This window comes from Gossypium hirsutum, chromosome D05 (genome assembly GCF_007990345.1).
Source record: "Gossypium hirsutum isolate 1008001.06 chromosome D05, Gossypium_hirsutum_v2.1, whole genome shotgun sequence".
Lineage (NCBI taxonomy): Eukaryota > Viridiplantae > Streptophyta > Magnoliopsida > Malvales > Malvaceae > Gossypium > Gossypium hirsutum.
Genome location: NC_053441.1, coordinates 5,459,301 through 5,486,285, shown reverse-complemented (window position 1 = coordinate 5,486,285; position 26,985 = coordinate 5,459,301). Strand labels below are relative to the sequence as shown.

The following is a 26,985-nucleotide window of genomic DNA, read 5'->3' as shown; positions in this document are numbered from 1 at the left end:
TATTTTATCTATCTTGTATGAAACTATTTTACTTGTATCTTTCAGACAAGTATTCTGGTTTGATATTATTGGTCATTCTCTTTTCCTATTTCTAAGTTAACAAACTTATCAAATTAATTGCCTTATAAGATTCATATGGTGTTCTCTGCTTATGCATCTAAATCCACATAGTAGGCATCTGATTTGCCTTGTCTTCTGTTAATGAGAAATTTTTTTAAGAAAAATCTTATTGTGATCTCTCCCTCTGTTAGCATGCTGAAGTGAACTCTTCATCACGTGTAAGTTTAAATCAGTCGTCTATTGTTCTATTTTGATAATTAGATACTGCTGAGTAATTTAGTGAGGCTAATGGCTGTGAGAAGGCGTGCTTCTCTGCTAATAGGTAATTTGATCTTTTAGAGTTAGTTGCTATACTACTTTTTGTGCATCGTTGCACACCTCATCTTGTAGATAGTGTTTGTAGTGTAGCACTAAAATGCTATGTTATGTTACTCTTGTATACTAGTTTATTCAACTTCTTCTAGGTTCTTCCATGTATTTGGAGTGTTCATAGTCATAATTTCCAGATATGCATTTGTCATAAATGCAAACATGAGAGTAGTTGTAAAAATATGAAGTCAGAACAACATAGCTGAGAGTGTTGCAACCAAGTCTGCCATTTTCTTTTTGTAGTCATGATGAACGAAAAGGTCTCATCTGTGTCCGATTTTTCTGAACTGATGAATGGAACAGTTGTGCGAATTGTGTTTTATAGGGGAGGCTATGCTATCTACCTGGAATATTCAATCGGTCGCCCTCGTTAGTTTTTATATACAACATGAGCTTATGCGTGCAACCTTCCTCTTCAGAAGATGGAAGTGGCGAGATCGAAGCTGAAAAGGCTTTTGTTTCGCAGGGGCAGCTATAGACCACCCTGAAAATTTTTTCTTTAAATATATACAATTCTGGGCTGATGTACAAGGCTAGTTCATAATTATAGCATAAAAACCTATTAGCTTCATCTGTTGCATCAACTTGCATTGATTATTATTATTAAAGTTTTACCTGGTTAGTGAAAATGTGAAATCTCCTTGTGGTAACAATATTGGTTTTGTCTTAAACCTAGAGGAACATGTATCAAGGATCATGTTAGGTTGTCAGATTTTCTGTTTGTTGTTTTTATGGATTTCCAGAAGTATGATCATTTGAGAGTGATTACTATGGTTTTCTTCTTGGCACTGGCAATGCTTAAATGTCAACTTCAAAGATTATAGAAAATCTGAAGTAAAAGATCTTTTCTTTTCAATTTAGCATTGGGTTCCCATTTTATTTAATCAATTGTAATGGCATTTGAACTACAAAATGGAAGTTATATTGAATTTTTTTTATACCAAAGACTAAAAGTAGTGAATTCATTAGGTTGATATATGGCAAGCTTACATCAAGTCATAAGTATGAAGAAGAATGTTTTAAAAGTGTTAGTGAGAAAGTGATTTGAAAATAATTTTGGTTAGAGTTTTCTAGTATTTTTTGGCAATTCTGTGATAAAATGCTATGAGAATATAAAATATTTATAAAATTTAATGTAGTTATTTTAGGTGTTCTTAAAAAATATTTTTAAGATGTACTTTAATATATTTAAAAAGCTAAACCTATTCTCTTACCTTAATCAGTGGTTAAGAGTTCGATCCTCATCCTAGGTATGTAACAGTTTTAAAACTCGTGATCAGCATTTACCCCCTTAATGGGCTTAAAAAATGTGGAGGATTAATTACTGGGCTCGCTCCAGTTGATACCTTGAGAAATAAAAAAGAAGAAGAAGGTAAATGTATTAAATTTAAACCACAAAGTGGTACTTAAATTATACATTTTCTCTAATTATTTTTTTGTCACAAATAATATCTAAATTATACTTTATTTTTGAAAAACTCTTAACCAATCATTTTGAAATACTTAACATTTTTAAATTAAAATTAGATTAAATGATAAAAATTCAAATTTAATTAAATTAAAACACTTTAAAAAATTCTATGCTCACTCATTTCCCACCGCAGTTCTTTCTTCTCATTTTTTTTACTCCACTTCTTGGTTTCATACTTTATTGAGTGTTTTTCCATTCTAGAGCTTTACCTATCATTAATCATTTTATACAAAGTATATAGAAAAGAATGTAGAAAGTGATTCAATGAATAAATAATACGAGTTTTGAACCAATGTAAGAAATGAATTGAAATCAAGGTTTAAAAACGAAAAAGAAAATCACGTGAATCTGGATTTTGTCGCCGGAAAATGGGTTTGGATGAGTTTTCAACGAGTTCTTAAAATTTTCATCACAAAATTTCTTGAGTAAAGAATAAAATAGATGAATATGTTTATAATTTTTTTATAAAGAAAAGCTTAAAGAAATAATATTGAACTTTTTTAGTTTTTTTAGTTTTAAAAGTGTTCACATGTCACAAAATGATTGGTTAAGAGATTTTTTTAATTGTTAGGATAATTTGAGTAACAAAATATAATTTAGGTACCACTTGGGATAACAAAGTATAGCTCAAACATCATTTGTGACAAAAAAAGTTTAGATACTAACTTGAAAAAACTGGTGTTTTTTAGTTACCATTTTGTGATTTAAATTAGTGTATTATAAGTGAAGGATAATGTTTTATATTTAAAATAAAATCTAAAATGCAATTTTGTACAATACTCACCATGTATACGAGTAGCTAGTGAACTCTTGATTTAATGTATAAGATATGTCGAGGATTTTGAGGTTTTATAAGTGAGTTTGGTGTATATTAAAGTTTTATGAATGGGTTTGGCGTAAATTTATTATCTAATAGTTAAGTAAACATGATTTGTTAAATGCAGAAACATTTTTCTGATCGAAATAAACAAATATGCAGAAACCTTTTCATTGAATTCGGCTTGAACTGTGGAGCAGTTTTTGGTCAGAACAATCAACGGTTTAGAATTGCGTTTGCTGCATAAAATTTGGTATAAATGATATATATATGTAAGTCAAAACACATATTTTAACCACGCAAATCAAAACTGAAAGCTGCTGCAGCATCTATCACGAATTCTAGAGGATGAAAAACCAAAATCAAGCACTATTTTGGATGCATACATACCACCTAGACGTGCTCATGGGCCGGTCGGCCGGCTCGGCCCGGCCCAACCTGACGACCCACCTGTAATATGGGAGAGTTCGGGTAAAAATATAAGCCCGAAATATGGGTTTAGGCAAAAAAATGAGGCCCATTTAGAAAATGACCAGGGCCTCGGGCACCACTTTTTTTGCCCCGGGTCCAGCCCGGCCGGCCCGAATATAATAAATATATTTTTTAATTTTAAAATACTTTTTATTTTTTATTTTTAAAATAAAATTTTGGTGATTATTAAAAAAATGAGCCGGGCCGGGCTCAGGCTTAGGAATTTTTTCCCGGGCCAAGCCTGGATAAAATTTTAGGCCCATATTCCGGGTCAAGCCAGGCTCGTGCCTAGGACGCGGGCTGAATTTTTTTGGGGCCCGACCCAAACCCGGCCCGGCCCATGAAATTATATATGTTTAAAAGTTGGTTATTTCTTTTTCGGATTTAATTAAAAAAATAAGTTTGAAAAATAAAAAAATCGATTAAAATATAATTAGAGTTTAATTTTCAAAATGCAGTGTTAGAATTCAATACGACTTGACCAAGGAATACTTTTATTTTATGACTTCGGCACTTGGAAGAAAATACCGGTTTATCATCTCTTTATAGTTATAATTGTTGGTTGGGTGTGTGTTCATTATTGAATTTTAATCTAATTAATCTATTAAAATTTAATTCAGTTCAATTAATTATAAAAGTAAAAATTCGATTATAGATTGATTTATCTGAATTAATCAAAACTTGAATACTTAAATCCAAGGCTTTCGTACTCTTTTTAATTGTATTAGAATTTTACAATGTTTCAATTTGGCATTTAAAAGTTATTAAGCCTTGCATTTAAATACTGATTTGTTTTAGCATTTTGGTTTCATCAAATAGGAAAAGTTAGAAATATTAATTTTGATTGATTAAAGGAAAACCAACTAAATTAATTGAAATTATTTTAATCCAATGAATTCGTTTCATGACGACTAATATTGTTTAAATCTCAATTAATAAAAATTAACCGACACCACCGATTAAACACCAGTTCATAGTTACAGCTGTCCGTTTACTACAACTCGCGTACTCAACGTTGAGAACCTTCCCGGTTTTGCATAAAGAAAATAATAGGTCAACATGTAATGGAATGTAACGTATTCGTTATTGTTTGAGATGCAAGCGTATGTATGTATGTAAGTATGTGCCGCCAAAACACACCCCAAATACAACTACCACGCACAAAAAAATGAAAAAGAAAAACAGAACAGGTTCATCCAATTGTGAACCTGCATTTAAACAATCAAGAGTAAGAGATATGGCAGTCCCACATATATAAATATAGATACATAAGGAAACCACATCAATGGTCCCCTTACTTCTACAACTACCATCACCACTAGTCCAAGTACAAGTTCACACCAAAATCCAGCATTCTGAACCCAGTAGTTACCTTCTATCTGGAAAATATTACGTAAAGGGTGAAAAATAAATAAATGTAAAATACTGATACATACATGAATTATATTTAATTTCTTACTGCTTCCCTTGCATCTTTCCGTTTATTGTCGTCTGTTCTCCACTCTTCCATTCTGGATCAGTCAATTGTCATTGGTTGAGTCATGCAACACCTGAACCGGGCTTTACGCACGGTTGTCAGTATATCCGTTTCAGCAATCTCAAGCATCTTCACAATGTCAGTGAAGGGAGGACGAACTTCTGGGTTTATGTCCCAGCAACGTGTCATGATTTCACGCAGCACAGGGAGGCAATCGTTTGGAATAACTGGCCTTACACCCTTGTTCACCACAGCAAATGCTGCCTGAACTGCAGTCATGTTCTGGAAAGGAAGCAAGCCAGTGATGAGCTCCCAAAGGACTATTCCAAAACTATACACGTCTACTTTTTGCGTGTAGGGTCTATGCTGTATCATCTCTCTGCAAGAGCCAAGACAAGCACAGAATCATAACCAATAGTATTATTAATATAAATAAAGAACAAAAATGAATAAAATACTTACAGATGCAAATCAGATACCAATTCAGGGAAAACTGATGATAAACTAAATGTCAAAACAAATGCATCAACAAACACCGTTAACACAGTTATCATTGATATATAAGACGCAAACCAGTTTCCAGTACTCCATTTGAAATAGGAGAGCAATTGCCTAGGACAAATCCAAGTAACATGGCAACTAGAGTAACATGATGAAGTGATCCAATGTTACTTGACTATTTTCTCTCTGTGGGGAATAATTTAGCAGTGGATATTAAGTCAATAACACAAGAAAGAGGATTTAAAAGTACAGAACTTATCAATTACATAGGGTATTAAATATACTCGAGTGTATCACGTCTGCTCCTCAAGCAGCAACGTTAGTTAACTATTCATGGATAACGACACAGCATAAAATGTTTATATATGATAGAAATAACTGACATGGCATTCTGCCTCATCAGATATGGTTATATCAACTAATGCATACACATCTCAACTTTACATCACAGAATCTTAGAGATCCAAATACCTACTTCAAAACAAAGTCAAGAAAGGCGTTACTTCAACTAAAAACCAAGATACTAAATCAGAGGAAACACAAGAGAAATTCTTATATACTCAAGCTTTGTCAGCAAAACTTATTTTTGGTCAGTGCTCTCTTCATTCCAGGGCCATTGATGTCTTCTCCAACTTCTAGCAAGACCAACAAGACCTAATTTTATATTTTCACTTGCCTTTCCTCCTCCTCACTTCTATCCTTCTAGTGATTTACATTTTGTCCCAGTAAACAACTAGGGTGGTTGCCACCTTTTTATTCCTCATCTACTCAAATATGTATCTGGTCATGCTTCAAGCTTGGTTTCCAGCATATTTTTGAAGCAATCAGTTGCTGTCCCACAGATAATATTCCAATTTATGGATAGCTGACCAAACAGAGCACATTCACAGTTTGCTGTCTCATTTTGAAATGCAGTAGAAACCGTCAAATGCTCCATTCAAATATAAGGTAAGAGACCTCGTTCAGTTTAAAGCTAGGACATTTCTTGGTAAAGCATACTTGCATCCAATCTCCCTATTTGAGCAAACTCCAGAATAAGCCATTACTAAGGGCATTAAATCATTCCTTGTTTCAACTCTTATTAGGCCATTATTAAATACATCGATTCACTTTATTTGTCCTACTCCCTTGCTTCAACATGACACAACAGAACCAGTAACCATGTGAAGGTAGATTCCCATGCTTGGCAATTAGCCTCTTTAGAATACTACCATTTACATTCAAAGAGACAAATCATAAGCAATGCTGGCCAGTCCAACCTCAGTGCTGTACAATAGAATGTTGCAAACGTAAGGCATAAATTCCAAATAATCTCCAGGGTAGCCTTTGCAACTCCTCTATTGCTGTGCTGCTGCAAAAATTAGTCATTGAGCCATCGGGAACCCTTGCTCACAACTCTCAAATAAAAGTTACATGATTTATTAAATTAGAAACAAACTAATGGCAGTGCACGATAGCACACAACAATGAGCCCGTGAGGTATAAACCGATATAAAACGAAGGATCACTTTAAATACATCAAACAGAAAGTACATGTATACCGGGTGGAAGAATACTAGATTTAGATTCTAAGGAAAATCTTTCAATACTTCCAAATTGCGCTGAGATCTAAAGGTAGAAGACCTGTTCTCTCAGCCATCTTATATGGAACGAAACAAGAATCCCAAAATATGGAGAAACAAGATGCACTGCAAATAGTGGCAGCAGATGAAAATAAGCTAGTCATAATCTCTGTCTTGCTACTGAACTGTTTAAAATTTCATAAGAATGCTCACTCTTAGAAATTAATTTAGGACATAAAGAAATGAATGAATGAATGCCTAATAAGTAAGTTATCCATCAAGTATCCACTTAATCGTTGTTCCATCTTCTTTATTTTACTTGAGAAGAAGCCTAATTCACTTTAAACTGCAACACATCTAGATGCCAAACATTCACACCTATGTTAGAGAGAGACCTCAGAAATCCTATCTTCTAAGGTAATACATGTACTTTCCCAATAATCTACTCAAACTTTCCTCACAATAACCAATAACAATTTCAAATTTTTAAGAATCTGAAATTGTTTAAACATTAAATATTCAAACCAAAAAGAAAGAGAGCTCAAACTATTTATAAATAAAATCATATTCTCGAAGACAGTACCTTCAAGTTATCAAACAAAAGCATCAGCTATTAGAAGGAAGCTGCTAGTCGGCATAATGAAGTTAAGAACTTCATAATCAAATTCACAATTCCAATAAAGATGTAAAAGAAACTATCCTTGTTGATGATTTCAAGCAGCAAACTCATAGAATATATATAATTACAAGCTCCAAAGACTCGCTCTCTTAACATAATTCACAACAGAAGAATATCATAGATAATCTGCAATCTTTAAAAGTTAATTAAACAAAGGAGTGCAAAATAAATGCAAAAAGAATGCCCAACCTTAAGGGTTTTCTTAGAAAAAGAAAAAAAAATATCCATAGAGCTCATGCAGATTAGAGAAAATCATCTAACAAAGACGAAAAGTTCCATCATTTTATTTAACAAAAAGATGCAAATGTCATATCGTAACAGGGGAAGAAACTGTAACATATAGGGCCAAAAGACTTACGGAGCCATCCAACGGTATGTCCCAGTCTCTGGAGTCATGCCCTCAGTCTGCACCTCAATACGTGCAACTCCAAAATCTGCAATCTTTATTGATCTATCAGCAGCTATTAGAAGATTATCCGACTTCAAATCCCTGTGAATAAACCCAAGCCCATGCACATAGGCCATCCCTCTTGCAACATCCAATGCCTGCTTAACTGCCAATTTCAACGGCACAGCACGATTCTGCCTCCTTGTTAGAAACTGTCGAACTGAGCCACCCTTTGCATACTCTGTCACAATGCACCAAACCATTGGTTTGCGACAAGCCCCAATAAATCGCACAATATTTGGATGCTTCAGTGTTGCAAGCATCATAACTTCCTGCTGAAACTGCTGTTCCATAACTTGTGCCTTCTCGGGGCTATTCTCTGGCCTTTCTAATATCTTAATCGCAACATCCTCACCATTATATGTACCTTTGTATAACTTGCCAAAGGCTCCTTGAGCAAAAGCTGAACCCATGTTAAGTTTCCTTAAATCAATAGTCCACTCATCATAATTCGGCAATCCCTCAGTTGGGTACCTATTATCCATCAATGCTTGTGCTAATGCATCATCATTAAGTGCGTGGCCAACTTTACCAGGACGAATCACGCTCTGCCCCACAGAGACAGAGTAATTGTGGCGGTTCACAGGCTTCAGACCAGGATGGCTTAAAATGTGAGTTAGAGAATCATTAGAACCAACGCTGCTGTTTTCAACAGACATGGACACAGACCCACCAGCATTATTTGTCTGTAAACTGTCAATAGACATGTTAGTACCCTCTCCAAGCTTTTGGTAAAACCCTTGAGTAAAATCATAGTAATTGTTATCGTTGTTGTCAGTTCCTCCCATAAGTCCAGTAAATTTAGGACCCTCGACCATTTTCCCAATCATGAATGAAACCGCAAATGATAAAAAGCAGGATAAGAAGATTTCCTTAGCCCAAACTCTTGACACTCATTTGATGGCACAATCTCTACACGATCTGCCCTAAACCAACAAAAAATGAAAGCTTGTGAGTTACCATCTAAAGATTATGGACGAGCAATGATTGAGTTTTACGAAAAGTGCCAGACAAAAGCGTCCACTTGCAAGAAAAGGGACGTAAGTGAAAGTTTGGAGATTTAAGAGGATAAGAAATATTACAGGGAGAAGATACATCGGGAAAGAGTGTCCCGTTATCATCAGACACCCGGGTCCGTAAATTTTTCTGTTTTTGGTTTGTTTTAATTCAAATTATTTGAGAAAGGAGATACTTTTGAAATGATTGTTCTTAATTTTGGTTTTAGTATAATCGAATGAAGAAATAAAGCAAACCTATTTGGTTACGGAAAATGAAACACCTTCGAATTCGAGCTGCTAGCAAACCCTAGACATGCAATTACTGGGATCCCAGATTGCTTAAGCTGAATCGAAGCTCGTAGCCAGAATAACCATTCAAGAAACAGTCACCCCTCAAAGTACCAGCGATAACTGAGATTGAAATGCAAGAGCACTGGTTATATTAGATAAAAGTTCTGGGCATGCTAAAAACAATAATCTAACAAAAGAAGAAAAAGCCCTAGACCCTTATGTCCTTATAGAAACCATACAGAATGAAATTTAGACCAACCGGACAAAAATAAAAACTCAAAATTCTAAAATTTTATATTCAAGTTCAACATCCTTCCCAGCCCAAAATTTTCATTTTTATTAGAAAACCAAATTATTAGAAAGAATAACATATTCCATCACACGGCAACCAACTTGAGGCATAGATCAGATAGTGAAAAGATGCTCAAAATCAAATAAAACACGGAAAATTGCAGAAAAACAGCAAAAAAACTCGAGCAAGACAAGTGATAAAGAGAGCGGATTCAGATGAGATAAATAAAATGCATACCTGAAATATATTACTAAAAAAAGAGTAGACGGAAATTTAGAAAACGACTGATCGAGATGCTTTAATTTTACAAATTCATTTAAAGCCTCCTGCAAACAAGAAGAACAAGACGAAGAAGACGAGCAAAAGATTTAGCAAACAAAAAAAGGGGTAAAAAAGTTGAAGACGAAGAAAGGACCAAAAATCGAAACAACAACAACGACGAGAAGAAGAAGAAGGGGAGGAGGACGGGAGGAGCGGTATACGCTTCTCGATTACTTTCAAAGCCTCATTTTTATTGTGACCAGACCCAACACCAGTCGTCACTATTCTCCCTTCTTTTCCACTCGCTTACAATACACGTGTCGGTAAAATCCTTGCTTTGCTGGCTTTTTCGAGGACTCTATCCTGTAATAAAGCGCGTGTAGTTCCTTCGCTCTTTTTTTAATCCATCCTCCAGTACTTCTTTTTCACGATTTTTGTTTTAAAAAAGAAAATCTAGAAGCGATTTTTGGGGCGTGATAACTTAAAGCAGAGGAAGAAATTCCTTAGATCAATAAAGAGAAGAAAAAGAAAGTGGAACATATTAGGAAGTTGAGTTAGATCCGATCCGAATCGCAAGTATTGAATAGTTGAAGTGGAAGTGGAAAATGGAAGGGATAAATGAGAAAGAGGAAGCGCAAAAAGGTTCATCTCCGGCTGAATTGGGCAAATGGGCGGAGTATGTTCTTTGTAATTTGTAAATGTATTGATTGGATCAGGGTTTGTTGTTTTTTAGAATGTAAAATATAGGTGTGATTGAAATGACAGGATTCAAGATACGCTCAAGAAAAGAGTGATTACGGTGGATGATTTCCCGTGGAGATTAGCCTCACCGTCGGAGTCGGAGCCACAGCAGCAACAGCTCAAGTATGTTGGAGGCGTAGACGTCAGCTTCTCCAAGGAAGAACCATCTATGGCATGTGGGAGCTTGGTGGTGTTGGACCTACTTCATGATCTACGCCTCGTCTATCAAGAGTACACTTGCCTCAGCCTTGACATTCCTTATGTCCCGGGCTTCCTTGCCTTCCGTGAGGTAACCTCTTTTTCTTTTATCTTAACTTTTACAGAGTCCAGTGACAGTGTAAAAGAAAATGAGTGTCTGGGAATTTGAAAGTGAGTCCACACCGGTCCACCTTGTCTTTGTATCTCAACTCATTCCAAACAGTTGCTGCTTTATGTTTCAATAGCTTATTCCGGCTCCAGCTGTACCTCTGTAAATAAGGCAGTTACATGACATTCCTGCCTTTCTAGACATATGCTTCGATCCAAGCAACTCAAAGTGGCCCAGCTTGAATGAGCACCATCCATAGATTCCTCATTAACTAGACAAGTCTTTAAATCCCAAACCGCCCTCTGCCTTAGCATACCAACTAACTCTGCCCCCTTTTGCACATCCTTCGATTTCTTTCCACAGGAAGGTATTGCATAGTTGTGACTTTGTTTGGTAGTAATTGGTTTCTACTCCAAAATTTGGATACTGAAAAGAGCAGACGGAATATGCTGCAGATGACCTGCAAAGGATAGCTGTTTGATTGCTCAGCTCTTGATTCTTTGTGTGATTTTTTTCACCAGAGGGTTACAATCCGTCCCCTAGTTTCTTGGTGATCAGAGGTACTCCCAGGTTTGTGACAGGCAGTGTTCCGAGCTTGAACCTATCTTTGCAGCTATGTCCAACAACATCTCATCACTTATCCCTGAACTATAGATCTCACTTTTGGAACAATTGAGCTACAAAGGTGAACTCACATAGAAAACTCAGTATGTTGGTTATGGCTCCAACAAATTCACTCTTCCCTTTGGTGAAGCTTAACAGCTCATCAATGAAGCACAAGTACATGAGCCTCATTTTCTTGGACTTAAGATGATATGGAATAACCCCATACACAGTTGCTTGAAAAGGCAGGATAGCACATCCATAGCTATGGAAAACAAATATGGGGAGACTGGATCACCTTGTCTAGCTATCCTACAAGCCGTCCATTAACTGTTATAGAGAACCTGGGTGCACTGAGGCATTTTCTTATCTACTAATAAACATTTCAGAGAAACCAGGAACATTGGTCTCTTGGATGATGAACTCCCGCTCTAGTGTATCAAAAGCTTTGTACCAAATGTGCTTTTTAATTGCTTGACTTCTACTTCTGGCATTAGCTGGGAAATCCAAAAAAATGTCTCTTTTTTTTTATGTCCCCTTGCATGACTATGCTCTAACCTTGTTAATGGGGTTACATATTAGCCATGTAGATATGTACTTAGTGATAGAAATTGATTTCAAACTGTGCACCCATTTAGAATAGTGCTTTTTGTTCTTGATGATGCAATGAACCAGTTTTTATGTAATATACTTTTGACCCTCTGCAAATGGGTTTTGTGGATTTTCTTCTGACATATGCCACTAGGGTTAAGTGTTGCTTTCTTATAATAGTATGTGACAAGAGACCAACAATTTGTGAAATTTTGCATAGCTTTATTATCTGGAAATCTGAGTTCGGAATAAATGTTTTTATCAAATATTAAATTACCCAATTTCATTTTTGAATCATCCTTGGTTATCTTGGCGTAACTGTTTTGTAGCATGCTTGTTGGTTACTTTCTCAGTGTTCGTACTCATTTGTTTATTTCTCTACTTTTCCAGATTCTGATATATGTATATTCGGAGAACAAAGTTTCAAATGAAAATTGGAAATAAATATATTCTGAAAGGTTATTTGTTTATTTTGGATAATACATCTAAAAATATCCCTATTGTATCTACACCCACATCACACATATAATATCTATATTTGAAAATTTCTTGGGGGCATGTTCCTCCCTGGTTCTCTGGTCATGTGACTCCTTACCAAGTCTTCCATCATTCTATCAACTATTTAACTAAACCAATTTAACTCTCTTTTTTCAAGGCTCCCATTCTTTTACATCTCTTGGCGAAGATGAAAAAAGATGCTAGTCCTTTCTACCCACAGGTCCTCTCCTCCGTTTTTCAATTTAAAGTTATTAGTTTTGTCATTATTTATTATTGTTCATCTTCTCCTTAGTGTCATCTAATTCCTGCATGCGTTTAACAGGTACTTATGGTGGATGGTAATGGATTACTTCACCCTCGAGGCAAGTCAGTCTTTTACTCTATTAAATGCCCTTATCAATTGTCTCCTTCTCTGTATTTTGAGGTTTTTCCTTGGCCAGGTTTTGGTTTGGCCTCTCATCTAGGTGTTATTGCTAATATTCCAACCATTGGTGTTGGAAAGAACGTAAGTTTACATCAACTACTATTCTATGCACCATTACATATTATTAGTCATTTTAATGAACAAACATACATACAATATATAAATGTATATTTGGTCATGGCCAATATATTTATATCTTTTTCAGCTGCATCATGTTGATGGTCTTACTCAATCTGGGGTAAGAAAACTTCTCGAAGCTGAAGAAAACAAAGCCAAGGGCATTATTACTTTAAGAGGCAACTCAGGATTCATCTGGGGTGTGGTAAGAAGTTGAGCAGGGTTTGTGTTTTTCTTATTCTTCCTAGTCATAGCATAAGCAGATATGTAGTACTTTTATTAAAAAATAAATCACGTTCTTGCAATGAAAGCACTTTTATTCAACCAATCCTAAAATGCTGTGGCTTTATGCAATAACTTAAGCCACCATGAAACTACCACCCTTTTGTTAAAGAGCACTTTCTTTTTCAACATGGGCATTGTAATTTGACTCAAAAGAGCAGAATGCAAACCCATGCTTCTTTTTTCTTTGAAATATTCCGAGGATCATACCTAAGGGAGGTTTGTCTAAACTAAATTGCAATTCACACAATGCTAAGTCTAAATAGTAATCACGTACTAATTATAGTACAAAAAGCAAATAATAAAAAGATATAGAAAAGAACATAAAAATCAAAACTAAAATAAGCAATTGAATCCTCAATCAATTTGAGCAAGCAGAAGATTAACTCGCATTTGTATTCATGATCACCTTCAGATTCAGGTTTTAACAAATTAGTTAACAATTAACCTAGTTAATACCTTTCGGCTTGTAACTAAGTTAATTGATTGATTTAACCTACTTATCTTTCGACCTGATAGCTTAAATCGGGATAGATTAAGTGGTGCTCGGTAGACTATCTTTTCGATCTCATCTACCTAAGTTACTTCTAGGGTCGTCAATCCTAGGGTTTAATTTCGTTTAACCTATGTCAACTAATTCGGAATAACCTTAAACCCTTAGTCAATCACTCCCACTTCCGCTTGTCAATCTTTCTAGGGTCCTTAGTTCATGGCTATTCTAGATGCAATTTTCCCTAATCGAATTTTCAGCATTCAAAATAAATGTAAAAACAAGAGAAGGGAGAAGAGAAATCTAGATCCTAAGTTGTGTGTTGAAAATTGATCTGAGAAACCCGTAAATAGATGTTGATTGTAATGCGATTGGAGCAGAAATGAAAATGATCAAGTAGAATTGCAAAAAGAACTGAAAACTAAACTTGAATTGAAATCGAAATTGTTTGAACAGAAAATCTGAAATAAAACCCCTAAATCTAAGAACAAGAAATTTCAATAATCAAAGAAGCTCCCCTATTTAAGTCCTAAGCACTAATATTTATAGTAGTATTGTTAGATGACCGAATTAGGTCAATTACAGACTGCTAATTATGTTGATTAAGGTTGTGTGGACGAAAAACACCCTCTGTGGATAATTGGGCCTCGTTGAACTGGTGTTACGACATCAAAGGGTGGTTGTCGCGACATTTGGACTTCGAATGTAACACTTCTTGGTTCAAAGTTGGTTGTCGTGACATTGAAGAGTTGTTGTCGCGACATCGATGCCTTAATGCTCCCTTTGAGCTTCGAAGTCTGTTGCCGCGACATCCTCACTTAATGTTGCGACATCCAGGGGGGTTCGCTGACTTCTTGGCTTAAAATGTTGTCCTGCACACTCAACCAACACATTAGTCCTTCTTTAGACTCAGATTGGCCTAACAGGTCATAAAACACACTAAGATGCTCATTTTATTGAATTCAAAGATAAAATTACTAAATCTATAAACTGAATAAAAAGCTAACAAATCACTTGAATCTGAGCTCATTAAGTGTTGAAAAGAGCTTAATTTGCCACAACAAATTGTGGCAGATCAAATATTTTTCTGGCAAACTCACTGGCTTGCTGCTTATGCTTCAAAGTGAAGTAGGCATAAGCCGTAATCATGCATTTACCATACCTTGAGAGTTTCATTTCTTTTCATGTACTATCTAACGAATCTACTAGCATGTAGGTGTTGATTTATTTAATGCTGGAGTCCGTCATTCTTATGCAACTTTGAGAAGCTCAGCGTATTAAAGATATCTGTAAATTTTTTTCTTTAACCTGTTGAATGTTAAAGTAGTATAAGATATCAACATGTTGCAATGCTAAGTCACTTGTTTTTATTTTTCATTTTCATTAGTTCATAGAGTTGAGGATTCAAAAATGGATGTACAGAAGTTATCTCGGCTTTATAGTCCCAAATCTTCACTGTACTTTGTCTTTTTCAATAGGCAATGAGATCAGAGCAAGGTTCACTGAAGCCTGTATTTGTTTCAGTTGGTCATAGAGTATCACTTGAAACTGCCATTGAGATTGTAAACATGACCTGCAAATTTCGTGTGCCAGAACCTATCAGGCAGGTAATCTCAGTTTGGTGCTTTCTGGTAAAATTATGAATTTGTTCTTCAGCAAATTAGCATGCACCCAATTCTTTGAAGTGCTTAATCTTTTAGCTTTTATTTATTTATTTCTTGTATCATTGATTGTTCTTGTTCTAAATGAGAATATGGAAGTTCCCTGGTCTTAACAATTGTTAAAGGCTTTGTTGCTTTGGTCTGATGTTTGTAGAGCTACATATTGCTAGGTTTTAGAGAAATAACACCTGAAAAGAAACTGACTTTTTATGTACATCTAAGAGGTGAATTAGAGGGATTGTCTAAGGTAGAAACCACTTGAGATTCCTCGAGGGGTGAAATCCAAAGCATAATTTGGAATGCACCCTTACTGATTCAGGGTTTCAAAATAACCATGCAATAGTAACTCCTTTCCTTATTGTGATATAATTTTGCTTGTCAGTGAGATCAATTATTCGGAAATAAGAAACATGAACCTTTGAGCATCTTGTATTTGATTGTTACTGTGGTATGAAATACTCAAGCCTAGACTTGCATTTGTATATGTAGGCTGATATAAGATCCAGAGAGCATCTTCGAAAGCTCAAAATGAAATGATCGAGTGATGCAATTGCTAAATGGTAGGTTATTTTGTAAACTTTTTTCTCCTTGCTCGGTTATGTGAACCTGCAAGTTAAGTTAAAGATTGTGCAGCTTTTTCTTATATAGATGTTAAGATTTGTTCTTAAAAGCAATTAGCTAATGTGGAAAGCATCTAGGATCAGTACTGGTGGCAGTACGTTGAGCATGAGTGATGATTACTCTGCAGTACTATCGGCATTTGTTAGATTTTCAGAGCAGTTTCAGGTATCAAGAATGAAGACACTGTCACACTATTGACTTCTTATGTAAGTAGTTGCCGTCCCGTGACAGCTAATAGCATACTTGAGTTTTGGGGGGGCTGACAGCAACAGTTGGCAATGATGGCTTGTGTTTCCTTTCCTGAATGTTCTCATGTTGTTTGTATAGCAAAAAGTCCAAAGGCATTGAATGATCCATCAATCAAACGAATTTAACTAGAGAAAGCTTAGCTTGTACTTAGACGTGCTAGCCCAGGAATACAGAGATGCCATGTCGGTTTGCATTTGCAAGATTCTTATTAATTTGATGCGGGTCCTTTTGCAGTTAAATTGTAGAATTCTCTGAAAGAGTTGTTGGCTTTTCCAGTCCTTGATCCACTGTTACCAGGTTTTGGATCATGATTCCAACTACAGAAGACTATGTATAACCCTCTTGATTCTTGAATGGTCTTTAATTTTGCTGCAACTATATATTATTGTACTGCAGCCCTCTACTATATATTATTGCAAGGCATTGTGGTAGGATCAATTACAGGTCGGTTAGCAGCCACTCTGCTCGTATAGCCAACAATCACTTTAACTCACAGCATACATCACAATCCCACCACAGAATGCCTGAGCCCTTGATGGTGATACTTTTGCATCACTCAGTTCAGACCTTTCTGGTTTGTTCTCACTATCAATGCTTGAGAGGATCACTTTGATGAAGTTGAAGCTGACCGTGTAAAAGAGCTTGTGCTTTTTATCTTTTTTTGTATGGTTTAGATTTTTTTACCATTTCAATCTTCACTGTAATAATTATCTACAAGCAATTTTTCAGCATCTTCATGGACTAAGAAACTAAATTGACTCATTCAAGGGGTAGCGGAGTCAAACTTGAGCAAAAGGGCATTTCAATTACAATCCTAACAATGCATACAAACAGGTAGTTAAAATATTGACAAGGAATAACCAATACAGCGACATAAGATTAGGTTGAGCTATTATACAGAAATTATCATTTTAATACAACAAATGTGAGCATCTTATTTATTTTTAATTTTAGAGTCACCCCAAGCCCATATGGAAAGCTTCTTGCTGGGTCTAACTATGTTCTATCCCTTACTCGGCTTTGCCTTTGCTAGTTTGCCTGTTATCAGTAATTAAACACAAAGGCAAGGTTAGAACATCCAAGAAAATAAAATCATTATTTAAGGTAATTAAAACGAATACTATTACTAGCAGCAGAGGTTAACATCCTTCATTACATCACTTTAATCTGACAGTACAAAATACAGCTACATTTGGCGAATATGATCGTTAATTTGTTAAATAGCCAGCCCCAGCCACTTTGTCTAAATATGCTAGTCCCCTCCCCCTACTTTTTTCTCAGATTAAAACTGGTTGCCATTGATTCAGATTAAAAAGAATATGGTTCATCATCATGGACTTAACTGAGACAAATAAACACAAGTTAGGGAAAATAAAACAGTTAACGGTGAAAGGCTTACCAGCTGATATGAACAAAGAAGCTAATTTATCAGCTGCTTTTGGAGTTGAACCCAGTTGCTGTAATCTTGCACTAGCTGCTGAAGAAGCAAAGGAACAAGTCTATCCAGTAGAGCTTGTATCATTCTGTATTAATAACAAATCCATTTTATAATATATGCATGGAAAAATTAGCGAGTGAAAATGAAAATCCCCCCTCCCGTACTATTAACAGTACTTGAGGTAGAGGATTAAGTTGGTGTCAGACACTATGTAATGCGATTTAATCAACCATACAAATTATCCTTCAATATATACTAAATGAATATACTAAAGTAATGAAATAATAGTATAGTTAGAGAGGCTCCTTAAATCTTGCAAGCCCCAAAAGATAAATGTGCAAAAGGATAGGATAGGATACATAAACATAACCCTAGCATCTGTATGCTGCAATTAAACAAGATATACTTACATATTTCCCGGACCCTCAACGGCTGAAGTTGGCAGTAAAATAAAAGGTCGCGTGTAAATCTGTTTACAAAAGTCAACCTCATCCATAATGTTGTCAAAGTAAAATAAAAAATCATTGCTTAAACAGCTAGAAAGATGAGATAATTAAACACGTTAACATACTAGAACAGAAATACAATCACATTATCATGCTGACATTCTAAAAAATATGACTAGAATCAAGATTCTACAGAAGTAAAATATAAATCGAATCATATGACCCAGAACTGTCTAGTCAAAGGGGCTCCCAAATTAAGGTAACGCACCAGGAGCCTGAAAATTTTGGAATTCAATAAACCTAAAAGGAACTGCAAAACTTAACAATTTCATATTATTTTGGAAGGCAAAAACATATACAGATGGATATTCTGGACAACCCAAAAGAACAATGTTGTCACGGGGCAGAATTGAAGTTAAATATCCAGGTAACTATCATGATCTTTAAAGCCAATAAGATAACAACCTCAAGACATAGATTCAACTTCACATCAACCTCTAAAAATGGTTCAGACATATTTGTGTCCCAAGTAATATGATTTATCATAGTAGCTGCAAAATTCAAAGCAACATTAATAGTTACAACATGGTACCAAATACTCGCTTTATATAGCACAACATGCATTCTTAAATATTCTGAAAAGAAAAATCTTCATAGGCCGTCCGTCTTAATTCTGTTATCAAGGATACAACCAAATGAAATATATCCAAGCACACACAAAAAAACAGGTCGTACCCAGTGCACAAGGATCTTGGCTATAAACAGGGGCAGGTCTAATGTATGCTGCCTTCCCCTGTTCATAGAGGCTGTTTCAAGGGTTTGAACCCATAACCAAGCAGATAGCAAGTCAGGGACGACCTTCAAAATCTTGCCTATCAAAACACAAAACTTGTAGCTATAGTTTGTATCCAATTGGGTGATAAGAGGATAGCAGCTAGGGACCAAATGAAAAGTTTAGCCAGAGTCTTTAAAATCCAAAAGGGCATACATTTTAAGTTTAAAATGATTGGTTTTCAAACAATAGGTTTAGCACTATGTGACAAGAATTTTAGTCCATCTAAACAACATCTGTCACTCTAAATAAAACCAAACCTATATTAGCTCAGAGGTATACAAATGCCATAATAAGTACCTGAAAAATGGTCATTTTGGCGTTCCACAACTTCTGAACCCTTGAACTGCATACCATTTTAGCAACAAGTATACACGCAATTTTCAACAGTCATCAAACAGAGTATGAATAACAGTAACCATTTTCTTTTTAATACTTGAAAAATCTTTCATTTTCAGGATTCAGTGAAAATAGACATTGTCATTCTCATCTAATAAGCACAATAGCAAAAATTGGCATTTTGATATTGATGTTACTTATTAATGTGTATGCTTCTGAGTTGTGACCAACTAGAAATCAGCATGACAGAGCACTGATGTCTTTCCGTACAGTGTAATTTTCATAGACTAATCTGTTCAAATTTTGAGCATTCTTCACTTTTGCTGTAGAGGCTTCAACGCTAAGAGGAATCACTGGATGATGCATTTTTTGGATGACATCAAATTTTCAGTAGAACTTAGCAGTGTACTTGCAAAATATAACCTCTGCTGACAGGTTCTGAAAATGCTAAATGAGTTCTTTGCATTTATTTCCTTTTCTTTTCATTTTTCCTCCTCACTGTAAGCAAACATTTTACCGCCACCTTACTTTTACCTTACAGTATCCAAAATGTAGGATCAAAGCTCACCTTGCAAGAAAATAACTCAACAATGCAGTCTTCTTTTGTGGGGATCACTCGCAAGTCAAGTACAGGACTTGCTTCAAAGTTGAAGAGCGCAAGTTTTGGAAGTGTGCACCTGAACAGCATCGAAGAACATATATATAATCAAGAGATAAAGAAGATGAAGATAAAAGGCATCAAATTAAGCCCTGAGGTTAGAGGTTTAGAATGAATGAGAAACTTGGAATAAGTCAATTAAAAAAAAAAAACAGTTCCTTGATAGCCAAAGCAAAAAAGGGCATAGACTAAACTAAATACAACAAGAATGGAGTTTATTACACGCTTCTCTTTTCCCAAGGGCTGAGCAGTAATATGAGGCATAGCCGGAAAAAGGTTTCTTAAAAAAGAAATTTGATTAGTGATATGCTATGTGTTGCCTGCAGCATAGGGCATAATAGTTAAGCAGTAAGAATACTAGCAGTGAGCAGTAACACTATGAGATAAAGCAGGGAAGGCAACTGACCTGTACGCATTGGTGTCAAGAAGCTCAAAATTTTCTAAGGCTCTAGTGTTTAGTATAGCTTGGATCCCAGATGGGTGGCTTAAAAATTGACTGATATGATAAGGTTGGCCGCCATCGCCCTTGTCTCTGAAAGTGTCATCATAAACCGGAAGCTTAACCCTTTGGGTCCTTGAAGCAAACAAATTTGCTTGCTTTGCATTAGAGGAAGCCACGATATTATTGTTGGCTTTAAAAGGGTGTAGCCTGAGTTTGATGGGGAGTGGAAGAGTGGCTTTCCTGAGACTGCATATATGGAGAGATCAAATTCAGGTAGGAATTAGTAGTTAAATTAAAATACTTAACTTTACTTGTAGAAGAATATGGAAGAAATCTCAACATGAACCTGCTGCAGCTACTCAAGTGTGGAAATAGAAAGCTCCATCTCCATCCATTGTTGCTCGCAGTTGCTACTATCTTCATGTTATTATCTATCCTCAAACCCCAATGGATGATTTTTATTTATTATTATTTATCTCCTGAGAGTGGAGACGCTGAGACTATAGAAAGTAGAGACGTCCATTCAGAGGAGCATATACCTTTTATACTTATTCATTGAAATAACGAATTTAAGAGCCCAACTCGACCCAACCCATTCACGGGGGTAACAATTTGCTGTTTCAATTACTAGGAAAGCAAAAACAAGATTAGTGTTCATCTCGTCGTATAAGATGAAAAATTAACGTTGACAACTACCAGGTTTTCTGTTCTTTTGGGTTAGGGTTCACCGAATATGATGAGACATGCCAATACAATGGGTGGTAATAGGAAAAGAACTACGATTCATACGTGCGGAGAACTGTAAAAAAAAAAAAGAAAAAAAAAGAAAAAGTGGTGATTGAATGGTTTTGACATGGATCTGCGGTATTGTCCCTTTTTGTTAAGGGAAGAGCGTATTTATAACCTTCAACTAATTGCTTGACCATGGAGCTTCAGAGATAAGGGTAGTCTCTAAGCTTAGAGCCGATTGGATTTGTCTAGCGACTATTTAATTGGGATTCACGTGTCAATCATGGAGGAGATAAAATATTTGTGTTAAAAGGTATTTTTTTTTTAGGTGGGTATACTCAATTTTAGTTTTTGTTTCTCTTTGAGGAGAACACAAAAGGGTTGATGGAGGTTTTTTTGGTGGACTTAACCGTTAGAAACTCCATGAACTTATTTGGTCAGGTAAAAACTTGAGGCTAAAATCGAGTATAACTATTATTTTGAGATAATAATTTAATTGTTGAGAGAGTATAACACTTTAAAGTAGATATACACTTTCAACAAAGTTTAATATGTTAAATATGCAATAAGCAAGTGACAAGAGCCACACTAGGTGATGATTCTTAGTTAAGCAAGCTAAATCTTAACCGGTAGCGAACTTGGTGCTATTCCGTAAGTGAAAAAGAGATATGTAACAAAAGTAAGTGATTAACTACAAATTTATTTTTGACATAAGCAATAGTTTCTACACAAATTTTTTCACTTTAGTACTTAAAAATTGTTTCTCACTTTGATACATGAACTATCATTTTCATCCTAATTTACCTCAAAATAAAAAATTGCTAATAAGAACCGACATTTGGTCCATTGCTATTGGACACCAAAAATTGTTGGGGCAAAAATGGACGCAAAATAATATTTTAAGTACCAAAATGAGATGAAACGAATATCAAGTATTAATGTGAGAAAAAAAGATAGTTTAAGGGCTAGATCTATACTTAAATCCTTTTTTCACTTTACCTTGATATCCTATAATTACATTAGATTTGATCCAATCCGAAGTCTAGTTGGTAGAACTCCTAAAGAAAGCTTTGCAGCATTTATTTTCCCCATTCATAAGATTCAAACTTCAAGACTTAGTCTAATATAAGGTTTTTTAGTCTAATATCAGGCTTTTTCCACCTTGGCTGAAGTGATATCGGTCCACTTCATTCGGATTTTTCAAATTCTCCATCATAATTTAACTCTTGATTTTTTCATATTAAATTTTTACTTTGAATTTTTAGACTAATTTTAGCAAAATAAAATTTACTTTTATAGTTTTTTAATATTATTTAACAAAGTTTCAAAATCATTTTTCATGAATATTTCTAAAAAATAATAATAACTTTTCAAGTAAATAACAATAATCAATAATTTATATATATTTAGTTTAAAGTTATTTTTCAGTATTTTGAATATAAAATAATTATTTTTGTATCATAAAAATTAAAATTATTTATAAATCAAATAAAAATAGAATTTAGTTCAATTCAATTAGCTATAATTTTTAACTTGCATTATATAAATTGTCTTGATTTTCGATTTTTGATTTTCGATTTTTTTCAATTTTAAATCAAACCGACATTACTAAAAGTATTTTTCTTGATAGACTATATAATTTTAAATCAAACCGACATTAGTAAAAGTGGTGTGTATCTGCATATATAATTTTTTTTAAAATTCGATAAAATTTATTTTAAATAAAAATGATCAAAATTTTAAATTTTAGATCTGTTTTGTAAGAATTTTGAAAATTTTGAAGTTTTAAGTTGAAATACACTATAGTCCCAGCTTGATCTCAAAGTCGGGTATAAAAGTGCATAAACTATTTATTGATTTAAGTATTAACTTGAGGATCTTGGCTCAATCTTTGAACCCAAATTCAACCTCTTCGACCTAACTCCACCCCCCAAATACATACTATTAATAAAAATACATTTATCTAAATTGATGACTTATAAATACAGACCAATTTGGATAAAAATTAAAATTTGTATCTCAAATTGGATCAGAGACCTGTGCCAATATTGAACAGCACGTTTGGTTCGCTGTATTGGAATAGAGGCGTAATGGAATAGAGGCGTAATAGCAAATCAATTGTTTGGTTGAATGTAATGGAATAGAGGCGTAATAGTATTCTTGTGTTTGGTTGAATGGAATGGAGCTGTAATAGTATAAGGAAAAAAACTAAAATGACTAAAATACCTTTAGCAGAAATTTGTTTAGATAAATGATTATTGTTATTGTTATTAAATTTTAATAAGATTATTAATATAAATAATAAATAATTTAATCATATTTTAACATAATTATTATTAAATATAATTTAATAAAAATATATAATTTAATAAAATTCTTAATATTAAATATTCTTATATAAATTTACTAAAATCATAATATATAATAATATAAAATTTAATTTAAAATAATTATTATTAAATATAATTTAATAAAAATATATAATTTATAAAATTCTTAATATTAAATATTCTTATATGAATTTACTAAAATCATAATATATAATAATATAAAATATAATTTAAAATAATTATTATTAAATATAATTTAATAAAAATATATAATTTAATAAAATTCTTAATATTAAATATTACTATATGAATTTACTAAAATCATAATATATATAATACTATAAAATTTAATTTAAAATAATAATTATTAAATATAATTTAATAAAAATATATAATTTAATAAAATTTTTAATATTAAATATTATTATATGAATTTACTAAAATCATAATATATAATACTATAAAAATAATATATAATCTACTATAAAAATAATATATAATCTACTTTATTATTTTTAAACCGCAATACATATTTAATGTGCTAAAATATCATTAGTGAAACAAATAATTTAATTATTCTACAATAAAAAAAATTAAAAGTAATAAATAACTTAAGAATTATATTTTGCATAAACATAATATTCATATATTAACAAAAGGTTACATGAAATTCTATATCATAATCCATATGTTATACAGTTTTACAACATCAAAAAGTTAGAACATTGTAATCAAAGCTAGGGTTGACATCGTAAGTGATGCTGCTATATGCACCAGTAGCAGACCCCGGGTTTATAACAACTCCGCCTTCATGTTTGTAAGCGGTGAACTGGTGGGTGTAACCTGTTACAAGTATGTCTACATCCAGTTGCCTCTGTAGCATGGCTAAGGAGTCTAGGTCACCCCAGGGAATGACCTTGATGCATCAAAGTCGTATTAAGACTAATTAGTATTGGCTGAAATGTGCAGATCTAAGAGGGTTCAGAGATATATCCCTCATGGATCATTCAAAAATACATGGGAAAACTTGAAAAAAAAAAAGGGAAAAAGAGCATATGCAAGTTGGACACATTCTTGCATCCGATATTTCACAACAGAATCCAAGTGACATAGGTGTGGATAACACCATTAGCATGAAATTAAATCACATATTTTTCACAGCAGGAGATGCATGCTTCAATATAAATTTATAATCCGCATCAATGGCAAACTACTTACTGATTTAAAATGCAGAGTCCACTACTATATACCGGCGGAAAGAAGAAAATAATACCTGATGGCCATGTCACAATCCATAACATATGTTAACAGCCATAACATAGTAGTCTTCAGACACTTTTTTGAGTATTTTTAACGTCTTACCAACATTGAACACACTAAAGATAGCTTAAATATGTTAACAGAACAAACACCAATCATAACAATTTCCACCAGCTCTTGCAAAAATGGAGAAAGCATCACACAAGCAATTAATCTAGCAAGTATAGCATAGAAACACAAGACTAAAAGATCCTTAAAGCATATATCTTATCGCTTTCTTAACTATTCTATGTCAAGCAATTGATCTTGGCAAAACATACGAAATAGGCAACACTAGAACAAATATTTCATCTCGTTCAAATGGCCAAATCATGCAAATACTGAGTCAATTTCCTAGAAGAGAAAAAATGTTACCTAGTAATTTGTGTATCTATGCCATGTTCTGCTAACAGTCATGTCATCATCGTATAATAATTCTAATTAATAATTCATATTTTACAGATTTTGAATAACACATCTTCTTGTCATGTTTGAGTTATTTATCTGTGCATGAATATGATGTATCATTTCATCTCTAATATTGCTAGTTCTAAAGGGAAACTCTCAATATCATAATTAGGTAGCTACAAAATCATACATAAATTATAAAAAAAAAATCCAATATTCGTGATTAAATCATACATACTACTAGGCAGTATTCGTGATTAAATCCTGAATATAGACTCTCACCTAACTAATCAATCTTCTCTAAAGAAAAACATCAACTTAATCCAATACAGAAACCAAAACATAAACTCCATGTTAACATCCTCTTAATATTAAAACCCACAATTTTATCATTAAAAAATTTAAAGAAATGCAAATAAAGAGAATTCAACTAATCGAAATCACAAGCCATTCGGAAAACAATCCAAAGAACAAGAAGAGAACCACCTTGAAAAACATATGGATTTTTTTTCCTTTTTCCCTTTTCCAACTTAGCTTCTTTACTGGTGGCTAGTATTTAAAGCCTATATGCTTACAGATAAGAAGGTTTTTGGATGTTCCTCACCCTACCAATTTTTTTTATTGTCCGTCTTCATGAAATGCAAACATTCTTATCTTATATAACCATAACCGTAACCATACTTTGAGCTTAAGTTTTGATTTCTTTACAATAATTAAACAGAAAAGAAGAAGAAGCAGTAATTTAATGGTATTACCTTCAAAGTCTTGGGCAATTTCACGAACAAGCCTTTGGAAAGGCAGTTTCCTGATGAGGAGATCTCAGTACTTTGTTGGTACTTCTGGATTTAACTGCATCCAATAGAAACATCATAATTTCAATTTGTGTAAACAAGAATAAGAAAACGTGACTGAAAGGGGAAAAGAAGGGCAGAAAAAGTCTCAACCGAACTTACAATATTTGGGGAGATGAAGATGAAAGAACTTTAACTAAAAGGAATCAGGAAAAAAAGAAAAAGAAAATGTAGGAGATGAAGATGAAGGGCGAATGGATGTTTGATTTGGGGAGGAAGAAATCTGGAGTGATGAATTTTAAGAAAAATAGAGGCGGGATATTTTGGTCTAAAAACCTAAACGGTGGGGCGTTGAATAGGTATTCAGACCCCAACCCCTGTAATAGCAATTCCGTGAGCTGAGGGAATGCGCATGTAATAGCAACTCCGTGGAATCACAAACGGTGAACCAAACGGCTGCTTTACTGTAGCGCGCGGAATTAAGGCATAATGGAATAGCTATTCCATCCAACCAAAAGTGATGTAAATGTGACGTACAAATTTTGCTATTAATCCTTAAATTATATTTAAGTTGTAGTTTAATCTTTAATTCGATCCATTTTTATTCCCATGCTTTTTAAAGTTTTGAATTTCAAGTTTGAACTAATATGATAATAATTAAATTTGTATGGTCAAAATTAAATCATGCGAGTAGTTACGTAAAGTTGTGTATTTATACGGTAAAAGTATCATAGAAACTCTTATATCAGGAGTCGAATTACATTTTATTCCATTTACTTATAAAATGAGCAAATTAACCATTGTATATTAGATTAAAAAACAAATCGATCATTCTGTTAATATAAAATACATGTGGCATATTATGTTCAACTGTTAGTTTATTCCATCTGTTACACTAATTTTTAATAGTGATGACATTTTTAATAGAAAAATCATTTTGCTATTTAATTTAACATACTCGGACTAATTTACTTATTTTTTGAATAATAAAA

At 33.8% G+C, this 26,985-nt stretch overlaps 3 protein-coding genes and 1 long non-coding RNA gene across 22 annotated transcripts; 1 reads left to right on the top strand and 3 right to left on the bottom strand.

Moving 5' to 3' along the window:
- Window positions 1-4,357: 4,357 nt before the first annotated feature.
- On the bottom strand, window positions 4,358-9,943 carry LOC107906757 (serine/threonine-protein kinase STY13). 6 transcript variants are annotated; one of them, XM_041093281.1, is made up of 4 exons: window positions 9,674-9,903; window positions 9,109-9,264; window positions 7,766-8,781; window positions 4,358-5,044 (listed from the first exon to the last, which is right to left on the bottom strand). In XM_041093281.1, exons 3-4 carry the CDS (start codon window positions 8,683-8,685, stop codon window positions 4,705-4,707), a joined length of 1,260 nt encoding a protein of 419 aa, XP_040949215.1. In that variant the 5' UTR covers window positions 8,686-8,781; window positions 9,109-9,264; window positions 9,674-9,903; the 3' UTR covers window positions 4,358-4,704. The 6 variants fall into 6 exon arrangements, with proteins under 6 accessions (XP_040949215.1, XP_040949216.1, XP_040949217.1 ...); XM_041093282.1 differs by having other exon boundaries at window positions 7,766-8,776; XM_041093283.1 differs by having other exon boundaries at window positions 9,135-9,264.
- Window positions 9,944-10,176: 233 nt separating this feature from the next.
- On the top strand, window positions 10,177-16,656 carry LOC107906754 (endonuclease V). Of its 9 annotated transcripts, none has more exons than XR_001686762.2 (9): window positions 10,177-10,373; window positions 10,463-10,727; window positions 12,595-12,657; window positions 12,760-12,799; window positions 12,878-12,942; window positions 13,067-13,183; window positions 15,229-15,353; window positions 15,901-15,971; window positions 16,516-16,656. XR_001686762.2 is itself a non-coding variant. In XM_016833857.2 (9 exons), exons 1-8 carry the CDS (start codon window positions 10,303-10,305, stop codon window positions 15,946-15,948), a joined length of 798 nt encoding a protein of 265 aa, XP_016689346.1. In that variant the 5' UTR covers window positions 10,177-10,302; the 3' UTR covers window positions 15,949-15,971; window positions 16,516-16,656. The 9 variants fall into 9 exon arrangements, 5 of the variants coding, with proteins under 5 accessions (XP_016689346.1, XP_016689345.1, XP_016689343.1 ...); XR_001686761.2 differs by having other exon boundaries at window positions 16,116-16,656; XR_001686760.2 differs by having other exon boundaries at window positions 16,110-16,656.
- A 410-nt stretch (window positions 16,657-17,066) lies between these two features.
- On the bottom strand, window positions 17,067-21,390 carry LOC107906755 (uncharacterized). Of its 6 annotated transcripts, none has more exons than XM_041093289.1 (8): window positions 20,783-21,390; window positions 20,401-20,682; window positions 19,905-20,013; window positions 19,298-19,343; window positions 18,631-18,716; window positions 18,130-18,188; window positions 17,681-17,804; window positions 17,067-17,319 (listed from the first exon to the last, which is right to left on the bottom strand). In XM_041093289.1, exons 1-7 carry the CDS (start codon window positions 20,857-20,859, stop codon window positions 17,702-17,704), a joined length of 762 nt encoding a protein of 253 aa, XP_040949223.1. In that variant the 5' UTR covers window positions 20,860-21,390; the 3' UTR covers window positions 17,067-17,319; window positions 17,681-17,701. The 6 variants fall into 6 exon arrangements, 5 of the variants coding, with proteins under 5 accessions (XP_040949223.1, XP_040949220.1, XP_040949222.1 ...); XM_041093286.1 differs by lacking the exon at window positions 18,631-18,716 and adding an exon at window positions 18,901-19,037 and having other exon boundaries at window positions 20,777-21,353; XM_041093288.1 differs by having other exon boundaries at window positions 20,777-21,343.
- Window positions 21,391-24,118: 2,728 nt separating this feature from the next.
- LOC107906759 (uncharacterized) lies at window positions 24,119-26,522 on the bottom strand. The gene is made up of 3 exons (XR_001686764.2): window positions 26,156-26,522; window positions 25,958-26,051; window positions 24,119-24,411 (listed from the first exon to the last, which is right to left on the bottom strand). It is a non-coding gene; the product is annotated as an uncharacterized lncRNA (long non-coding RNA).
- Window positions 26,523-26,985: the final 463 nt, after the last annotated feature.

Coding starts and splice junctions, on each gene's coding strand:
- LOC107906757 (XM_041093285.1), bottom strand. CDS start 8,685: ATGATTGGGAAAATGGTCGAGGGTCCTAAATTTACTGGACTTATGGGA. Junction 5,045..7,765: donor ACATACCGTTGGATGGCTCC/GTAAGTCTTTTG, acceptor TGGCTCTTGCAG/AGAGATGATACAGCATAGAC.
- LOC107906754 (XM_016833857.2), top strand. CDS start 10,303: ATGGAAGGGATAAATGAGAAAGAGGAAGCGCAAAAAGGTTCATCTCCG. Junction 12,943..13,066: donor CCATTGGTGTTGGAAAGAAC/GTAAGTTTACAT, acceptor TATCTTTTTCAG/CTGCATCATGTTGATGGTCT. Junction 13,184..15,228: donor CAGGATTCATCTGGGGTGTG/GTAAGAAGTTGA, acceptor CTTTTTCAATAG/GCAATGAGATCAGAGCAAGG.
- LOC107906755 (XM_041093286.1), bottom strand. CDS start 20,859: ATGAAGATAGTAGCAACTGCGAGCAACAATGGATGGAGATGGAGCTTT. Junction 20,683..20,776: donor AGTAGCTGCAGCAGGTTCAT/GTTGAGATTTCT, acceptor CCATATATGCAG/TCTCAGGAAAGCCACTCTTC. Junction 19,344..19,904: donor TTGAGTTATTTTCTTGCAAG/GTGAGCTTTGAT, acceptor AATGGTATGCAG/TTCAAGGGTTCAGAAGTTGT.